Source organism: Malus sylvestris, chromosome 6 (assembly GCF_916048215.2).
Source record: "Malus sylvestris chromosome 6, drMalSylv7.2, whole genome shotgun sequence".
Taxonomy (NCBI): Eukaryota; Viridiplantae; Streptophyta; class Magnoliopsida; order Rosales; family Rosaceae; genus Malus; species Malus sylvestris.
The window spans coordinates 6895305-6905396 of record NC_062265.1 but is presented as its reverse complement, the minus strand read 5'-3'; the positions used below and the strand labels follow the sequence as shown (position 1 = coordinate 6905396).

The following is a 10092-nucleotide window of genomic DNA, read 5'->3' as shown; positions in this document are numbered from 1 at the left end:
GATTATCAACATGGACAACCTTCCAGGTGAAATGTTCATTCACAACTAGCTCGCAAGGAGCATTCTCCACCTCACATCGGAGTAGGCAGCACAGCAGACGGAGAGAATCAGTTACTCAATCCGACTTAAGTTCAACCTGCAGCCTAGGAACGGCCCGTTCGCCTGCCAGGTACATGCCACATGCACCGCAGCCGTGACATGGACGAGTCGAGCATAGGGAAGAGCGGCCTAAACCCATAGGTCACAATTTGAGACAGCTGAAAGTTCCACTGCCCCAGCAGAGGCAAATTCAAGAAGTCCAAATGATTGCACAATTTCCAACATAACAAGGCTACTGATGATGCGCTTTGACGAGACATGACCAACATAAGCATGTCACCATTCACGAATGAGATCCGGACAGATCCACCTCGCGGGTTCACTATGCCTCACTTTATTTCGTATAAGGGAGATGAAGATCCAGATTGACATCTCAAGCACTATCGCAGTACCATGATCCTCTACAGGAACAACGATGCGCTTATGTACAAATTTTTTGCCATAACTCTACAAGGCGAGGTGCAAGACTGGTTTCAAACTCTGCCATCGCAGTCGATCCGAAGTTTCAACAAACTTTCCTTTGTTTTCACTAAGGAGTATTCGTCTAACCGCTCAATCAAAAGGGCATCCGACCATCTCTTCAGCATCGTAAAAGACCCTTGGGAGACAATTCGTGACTATGTCAAGAGATTCAAAGCGGAGAAGGCCAAGATTGTTGGTTGTAACGAAGACATAACAACAGCAGCATTCAGAAATGGACTTCCCACCGAACATCCTTTATTCGGAAAATTGATCATGGGAGAAGAACTAACCTTAGCAGCTTCGTATGCTTTGGCAGAAAAGCATGCACTATGGGACGAGGCCAAGCAATCTAACAAAAATGAGTCAGAAAAGAAGCACATGGAACGTTCCCCAACTAGAAAAGACTCATCGCCTAAAACATTCACCAAATTCACAGTTCCAATCGGCCAAATTCTCCACAAGCTCAAGAACGAACCTTGGTTCGAGCTGCTGCCACCCATGAAAGGTGATCTTACCAGGCTGGATCATACAAAGTATTGCGCATTCCATCAAGGACCAGGCCACATTACCAACGATTGCCTAAAGTGGAAGTAATAACTTGAGAAGCTGACAAATGAGGGCCGATGCGACGAGTATCTTGACAAGTCAACGAAATGGCCTACACAAGCAAGGGAAGTCTCCATCACCCCCTAAACCTCATTTGGGTTTTTTTTTTCCAAATAAGTTTGAAGTCTCAAGCAGCTCGACGAACAAGGCTTCACAAGCCGAATATTATCTAGTTTGTTATGCAGTTTCTGCCTTCCAGCACAGTTGATTTATTTCTTTATTCTCAATGAAGATTCAAGAAGTTATTCATAAGCATGGCTCAACTACTGTCCACAACGACTGCTAAAAACCCATACGAGTTTGCTCTCCAGTGTGAAAGGATAAACTAATTGCTCTCCAGTGCGAGAAGGTAAACCAATTCCCCGACACCCGAAAGGGTCTACTCTCCAGTGCAAGAGGATAAACTAATTGCTTTACAGGGCAAGAGGGTAAACCAATTCCCTGACACCCAAAAAGGTCTACTCTCGTAACACCCAAAAAGGTCTGCTCTCCAGTGTGAGAGGATAAACTAATTGCTCTCCAGTACGAGAGGGTAAACTAATTCCCCAAAACCCATATAGGGTTGCTCTCCATTACGAGAAGACCACATAGTTCAAAAGATCGAATGCTTGAAGATCAACTAAGCAACAAATGGGTAGGGGGTAGCAGCCACTTTTACACTTAACAGTTCGCTCATCCGACACTTCATCTTCAGTAACTCCGATCTTGGTAGCCTCATCTGTGACTGCTCCATCTATGGTAGTTGAAAAATCAAACTCAAGCAGTTTTCTTATTTTCACCAGGTAGCCTAGACGTAGTAGCCCAAACAATGGCCCATTCCACGCTAATTCCTCGGCCCATGCAGGACCAATTTTTGGCTTCAATCAAGCCGAGCTATTCAAACAATGGCCCCTGCCACATCACCTCCTTGGTCCATACCAAGCCGACTCCTGGCCTTTGCCAGCTGACGTCTCGCACTAACCCGACGACTGCCCCATGGCAGCACCGCTCAAAAAGAAGACAAGAAGAATTAAGTTTTTATTACACTGGTGCGGCACGGAGAAGACGAAGAAAGCAACGAAAGACGATCCTTTGCACGGGCAAGATGTAGAAGATTACTAGAGGAGGGGGAACAAATATCCTCTAAACTTTTTCTCTCTTATAGGGTAGAATAAATCACTCTCCAAAATTGATTTAATAACCCACTTAAGGTGGACTTAAAAAAGGCTTTGAGAGAAATTTATTTCCCTTTCCTAGAAGGATCTAATTTCATATTAAAGAGGGAATCTACATTAAAACAGGAAGTAGTCATAAGTTTCCTAGAGCAAGAAGATCTCTACACCTGCTGCCTTTTCCTACGAGCAGCCCAGCAGGTGTGGGGGCATTTGTGGAGCCAAAAATAATCATAAGGCGACACGTGGATTTTTGGGTGAAGATGACAAATTTACCCTTGAGGCATACCGGGTCTCCTACACGCGAGCAGTGGAGAATCATCCATCAACCAAATCAGGAGTACCCAAAATAGGTAACAAGTTTAGATTTGTCTCATCCATCCTCATTCTATAACCTTTAAAACCTTCCATACATATTAGATTAATTAGGCTAATTAATGGATTAATTAGGAATTAATCCATTAATCACCAACTTAATCACCATTTTCACACAAAATCCTCTAAGGGCCGGCCACCTCATTCCCTATATATAGGACCCTATTTTTTCTAAAAAGCTAAGTGGATACTCTTGCAAAACTCCCAAAAATCCTCTAAACACTTTTTCTCACTAAATTCTAACTTTGGCATCGGAGGTTCTTCGGCCAAAGCCCCCCCATTCATCGTGGGCGCATGAGGTTCTTGGCCTTGACCAGAGGTGTTGATTGTTTTGTAGGTGCAATTTTGTCAAAAAAGGAGAAAGCTAAAATTTGTATCCACAAACTCCACATGAATAACATTTACAACCACTCTTATCTTTTGGCGCTTTATATTTTCTAATCCAAGGTCTGCAACTTCTTTTCCTAAATTGTTTTGGAATGTATTTTCTCTTCCTATATGTTCTTGAAGGTCTTATGCTAAAGTTCTTATACTGTTTATATGGTTTGTATGACTTATATTTCTTTTTGTATATTTTCTTATGCTTATTTTTCTTATGACAACCATACTTTTGTGGTAAATCTATATTTTTACAGCTCATATAAAATTGCTTCCTAATTTGTTTTTGTATATCATATACATGTTGAATTCTAGGTCATATTGCAATATCATTTTTCTTTTGATGCTTTTGTCATTCATTCCAAATCTTTTCTCTTATTAGTCCTTTTATTTTTGTCATATAAGTATCTAATAAATTAGTATCATTAATTCTACCTGTTCTTCCTAAATATTTAAAGAAGTCTGTTGTATACTCAGCTATATATTGTAAATCACAAATTTGTAATTGTTCTAAATTTCGAATTGCTCTTATTTGTTCTTGTTCGCTTCTGCCATCTAACCTATTATGATCTAAACATTCTTGTTTAATCAAAGTAACATAACCATCAATATTAAAATGTGTTTTAGCTACCTGATGTTGTTCTGGATTTTGTACTTTCCATGACTGAAAATAATAAAAAACTAAACCATCTAAGGTATGTTCAAAATAGTCTAACATATTTTGTGAATTACTAAAATCTAACATTAATGCTGCATGTACGCAACATTTTTCCCATCTTTCAATTGTTCTCTCCCAATCTTATGGATCTACATTATCTAAGTTTAATATATTACCTGCTATATTAATTTATTCTAACCCTCTCAAATATGGAATCCTATTTTTTCTAGGTGGTTTCATCATACTTTCATCCATATAATTTACTCTTGCTTGTTCTTTATATTGTTCATTTGTTGGTCTAAAAAATTGTTGATCAGTTCTACCTGTGTATCCTGGATTTTCTACTCCTGATGTACTACTTTCTTCTGCTGCATTACATTCTACTTTCAATTCTAATAAATTATTATATTTTTTTATCCTAAAATATTTTCTACTCCTATTTCTAAAATTAATTTTTTCATCTCTTCATCTGAAATTCTATGTAGTAGTAATCTTGAAATTGTGTCAATTTGTGCCGTATGTCTCATTGATTGTATGTTAATTTATTAAATTTATGACGTAGTAATCTTGAGACTTATATACGGGCAAACAAGTATGCCGCATTTGCACTAAGTTTACTAAAAAACTCATCAATTTAATGAAGGATTATGAATAATTTATCAATTATATTGGTCTCCAATTGCACAAAATTTGGTAACAACCTGTTTTATGTGGTAAACATTCCTAGTTTAAGTGTGATTGTGTAAATCCTAAATTAGATTTGATTCTAATTATCATTTCCTATTACAACTTGTATAACTTGGGGAAGAAGGAATATCTTCTCTCCTTTTACTATTATAAATAAATGCACAATGTAGGAGGGATAACAACACACATTCCCCTACAATTCTACAAATACATCTCTCTCAATCTCTCTCCCTCTACCGCCGGCCCCGCTTTAACCTTATCAGATAAAATAGACCACAACATTTTATGAGTAATCCAAAACATTTTGTTTGGAATTATTAATTATTTAGATGATTTTAAAGTAAACCTAATGTTTACTAATAGAGAAAAAAAAAATAAAAAAGTAAACCATATGTGTTCGGTGAAGGTAGACATACCATGAACAAAAAGAAAAAGGCAACCTAGCTATACCATGACCGCCAATTTATTCTCAAATCCAAGTTTCAATGTGAAAATAAATATAGCTGATAAAAATAATGATTAACTTGTATGTATAACTTAATCAGTCCTACATGATTAATTTAGCTATCCCTTAGAATTATTCTTACAATTCTGCATGGGAACAAATTAACCCTCAAAGGGAGGCAAAAAAGCACCTTCGCATTTCACATTGTTTACACCATATTTAGGGCCTCGTATTTAGATATCATACAAATATTCGGGGAACTTAAATGTAATTATGTGATAAAGGAATGGGCAAATATGTAATAAGTGAGGAGTCCTTATTCTATAAAAGGACCCCTCACCCTCACAATTAGAGGAGGTCAATTCCTAAGGCTCCTCACCCTCTCAACGCTCTCACTCTCAGAGCTCTCTCTCCCTCACTTCTCAGAGAAATACAATACAATCAATGTGGACATAGCCCAAACCTTGGAGTGAACCACGATACATCTTGTGTTATTTACATTTCATGCAGATTCACGGTCGGATTTACGTTGTTCCAAGACCTCCGGTTTTGTGCATCAACATTTGGCGCCGTCTTTGGGAATCGACACAAAAAGTTATGTCGGTTTTCTCTCAATTTTTCACCTCCGCCGTGAATCTGCAAAATCACAGAATCTGTAAAAACCCAAAGTATTTCAACGCAGAGCACAACCTCACCAAAACGTCTTCGTTTTATAAAGGCTGATCACCAATTCCTTGCATTTGGAGCTTCTCATTTCTCCCTTTGCATTTTCGCTTGCTACCAACTGAGCAACGACGCCGGAGATTCCACCGGAGAGATCTTTTCCGAGAGAGACATATGGATTCTCTAGTTGCAGCAATGTGGTTGGCGGTTCGCGTCTTCTTGCGGCAGTCGGAGAAACCCAGTTGCCCACGAAGCGCTCGGTGTCGGTGTCAACCACCACCACCACAAAGAAGAGAGCTTTTCCTCTTCAGTTGAGAAGTGAGGGAAAAGAAAAAGTAGAGGCTCCGAAAGCCTTTGGAGTTTCACCAAGAGATGTGATGTTATCTGTGCTTATTGGGACACTGGCGGCACTCACCCTTCCAATAGAACCTGTGGAAGCACGTGTTGTCAATCCCGAGATCAGGAAGAAGATTTTTGAAAAGTTAGAGAAGATAAATGAGTAGTTTGGTTTGTCAAAGCCAAAAACCAATGACGGGAAAAAGGCGTACCCATCACCGCCATCGTCGGAGGAGAAAAAGCCTCAGACATTGCTACCACATGTTGGGACACTGGGAATTTATTCGGATGCATGAGCAATCGCTCGACTTCTTCATCAATATGGCGGATTTGCATGCTTTGATTTCCCAGCAAGATCGAGCTCTCTCTCTCCATGGTTTGGTTTTGCCAAATCTCTCCACCGCCGCCGCTGCCATCATCTTCGAGAAGCTCCTGATCCCGACCTCGCTCGTTTTGGCTGAGTCTATCGAGTCTGTACAAATCTTTCAAGATCAGCAAACACAACCGACAAAGGACGAGCGCCTCCAAGTTCATAAAGTGCGTGACGGTCGGCGATGGCGCCGTCGGCAAAACCTGCATGCTGATTTCCTACACCACAAGCTGTCGCTATTTGGGAATTCAAGAGATTTACAGGTGATGATGGAAGGACGAGGACCTGAGGTTTTCAAGCTAATTCTTTACCATCGGCAACTATAAAAAACACCACCAAGCTTACGTCACCAACTACAACAAAACTCTCGAGCAGCTCCATGACACCATCGGCAAGGGCGATGCTGCTGCCGTTGTTAAGTTGCAAAGTGCCATTAAGTTCAATGGCGGAGGTCATGTCAACCACTCGATTTTCTAGAAGAATCTGACCCCTATTAATCAAGGTGGCGGTCAGTCCCCTCATAGTAACCTGGGCCGGGCCATTGACACGAGTCTTGGTTATTTTGATGCATTGGTACAAAAGATCAACACGGGAGGCGCTGCTTTGCAGGGTTCTGGATGGGTGTGGCTTGCTTTAGACAAAGAGTTGAAGAAACTTGTGGTTGAAACCACTGCAAATCAGTGAGGGGGAGTGCATGTCCCCACCATGCCCACTTTCTGAAAAACACCCACGAGAAGCACTCATGAATAAGATAAGAACTGGTGCAAGGTTCCCACTACATTGCATGTTCCCACCACACCCACTTTCTGAAAAACATCCACGAGAAGCACTCATGAATAAGATAAGAACTGGTGCAAGGTTCCCATTACACTGCATGTTCCCACCACACCCACTTTCTGAAAAAAAAAACCCACGAGACAAACTGGAAAGAAGATATTAAAGAAAGGAATAAACACCCACACCAGAATAATGTGATTACTTTTCTTGTTTTTGTATGATGCAATTTATTTTTCTTATCTTTCGGAGACATTTGTATAAACCCCATCAGAGGGTAAAAAAAAAAAAAAAAGGGCAAAGCCCAAAACAAATGGGCTGGCATGTTGGAGAGGGCGAAGGCCCATAAGCCCAAAATAGCTTCAGCCAGGCGATCAAAAGTACGCCCAATACTCCATAAATTATTCGGCAACCTGCCACTATTACCACCAACTAGGTGATCAAAAGTACGCCCATTACTTCCAAAATTATTCTGCAACCCGCCGCTATTATCACCAATCAGGTGACCAAAAGTATGCCCAGTACTCCAAAAATTATTCGGCAACCTGCCGCTATTACCACCAACCAGGTGATGAAATGTACAACCCATACTCTAATATCATTTGGCAACTAGCCATTCATGCCACCAACCAGGTGATGAAATGTACAACCCGTACTCTCCTTCATGCCACCAACCAGGTAATCAAAAGTATGCACAGTACTTCAAATCATACATGAGCATTACTCATGTCAATCATACATAAACATTCACGAGCATTACTCATGTCAATCATACATAAACATTTATGAGCATCACTCATCAAATCATACATAAACATTCATGAGCATCACTTATGTCAATCAACATAAACATTCATGAGCATCACTCATGTCAATCAACATAAACATTCATGAGCAGCACTCATGTTAATCAGCTTCAAAAGCTTCATTTACAAAAGCTCTAGCTTCAAAAGCTTCATTTACAGAGCTCTAGTTGCGAAAGCTTCATTTACAGAGCTTTAGCTTCGAAGCTTCACTTGCAAAGCTTCACCTACAAAGCTTCAGTGCAGGGTATACAAATACCGCATCCGAACAACCGCCATTTCGGCCCATACATGGATTCAATTTGAAGTCTCCGACCAACAGACTCTATTGACCGAAAACTTGGGGGACTACATTATGTACCTTATATTGGGCCTCAACTAGGCCTCATGAAAATACTTGGGGGACTTTGCCCATTATCTATGTACTGAGGAGCGAGCCCTTATTCTATAAAAGGGACTCCCTCACCACCATTAGAGAGCATCAACTCTAGCCCATCATTCATATATTGAGGAGCGAGCCCTTATTTTATAAAAGGGACTCCCTCACCTTCAAACGCCACAAGCCGAGCCAACCAAGGCAACATAAGCCACGAGCCGAGTAGCCTCGCAGCGTGTGCTACTTCTAGTGGAGCATCATTTCAGATTGAGCACTGCATCATATTGAACATCAGTTCAAGAAAACATCTAGTTACTTCGGCCCACACATGGACTGAATTTCATGTCTCCAGCCAAAAGACTCTCTTGACTGAAGACTTGGGGGACTACTGTTTATACCATATTTAGGGCCTCGTATTTAGATTTCGTACAAATACTCGGGGGACTTAAATGTAATTATGTGATAAAGGAAGGGGAAAATATGTAATAAGTGAGGACTCCTTATTCTATAAAAGGACCCCTCACCCTCACAATTAGAGGATGTCAATTCCTAAGGCTCCTCACCCTCTTAACGCTCTCACTCTCAAAGCTCTCTCTCTCCCTCACTTCTCAGAGAAATACAATACAATCAGTGTGGACGTAGCCCAAACCTTGGGGTGAACGACGATACATCTTGTGTTATTTACATTTCATGCAGATTCACGGTCGGATTTACGTTGTTCCAAAACCTCCGGTCTTGTGCATCAACATATATATTTTTTTTTTTTTTTATATTTTTCACACTTCTACGTGAATTAATATTTATGTGATACTTGAAAGACAAATGTATTTTTATGTTTTGGAGTAATACTTATGTGACAATATGGTATGTATATACTAATTTAGTATAATATTTCTCATTTGATTAATTATTGATTTAAATACATTTTCTTTAACATGTAACGGGTCAGGTCATATTACACGTTCATATTAACAGGGGAGTTCGGGTCAGGTCACATCACCCGTTCATTTTAACGGATATTACACGACACAACCTGTTAAGATATTGGGTATGATGCAAAAACAACATGAACACAAAAAATACGACACGAATGCCTGGTCTACTGCTAGGAATCGATTTTGAGTGAATCTAGGATTTAGGGGTGGACTCGATCTGGTCCACAAAGCTAATGGTGTCACCAGGGCTCGTCTGCAACAACGTCATTAACTGGGTAAATATGCCTCATTGGAAAATAGACCTTACCCCAACCTCGTCTAAAAATAGGCGGGTGGGGAGGCGATGGTAAGCCTAGTATTGGACGTGGGTTGGCGAATATGAGGTGATTAGCGGATGAGGGCGGCGGTGGGGGAATGGGTTGTGGTTTTGGTGATGAAGGAAGAAATGAGGGAGGGAGACGAATGGACTAGGGAAGAAGGGTGAGGGTGATGCGTTTGTTAGGGGTGAGTCTCACATTTTTATTTTTTTATAAAAATATTACAATCATTTTATCTTTAATTTATTAATATTTAATTAATGTCTTTATCCAGTTGGGCGAGGTTGTGGGCTCCGCCTCAAGCCATGCCAGCGTTTAATAGAGAAATTGACAGGTAAAATGAGGGAAGTTTGACATTGCAACAAGTTCATAAGATGAGGTATACCATTGTAATTTTAAAATATGAGGTATGAGATTGTGGTTTGGCCCATAGTTGAGGTAGTTTTATGTTTACCCTATAAATTAATATCTCAATATCATCATAAGGTTATTGTCACATCCCAGCCAAGGGCAGACCACTTCCCGGGCCCATTCCACCACCGTAGCACGATATTGTTCGCTTTGGGCCCCGACTACGCCCTCACGGTTTTTTTTTCTGGGAACTCACAAGAGAACTATCCAGTGGGTCACCCATTATGGGATTGCTGTCGCACGTTA

General features: G+C 40.4%; 1 protein-coding gene across 1 annotated transcript; it reads left to right on the top strand.

Annotated features, from left to right (window-relative positions):
* Positions 1-492: 492 nt before the first annotated feature.
* On the top strand, positions 493-6027 carry LOC126625413 (uncharacterized). The gene is made up of 2 exons (XM_050294514.1): positions 493-1066; positions 5753-6027. Exons 1-2 carry the CDS (start codon positions 493-495, stop codon positions 6025-6027), a joined length of 849 nt encoding a protein of 282 aa, XP_050150471.1.
* Positions 6028-10092: the final 4065 nt, after the last annotated feature.

Excerpts from the sequence above, each read along its gene's own strand:
- LOC126625413 (XM_050294514.1), top strand. The coding sequence starts at position 493 with ATGATCCTCTACAGGAACAACGATGCGCTTATGTACAAATTTTTTGCC. Across the intron at positions 1,067-5,752 it reads GCTGCTGCCACCCATGAAAG|TCGGAGAAACCCAGTTGCCC; the intron begins GTGATCTTACCA and ends TTCTTGCGGCAG.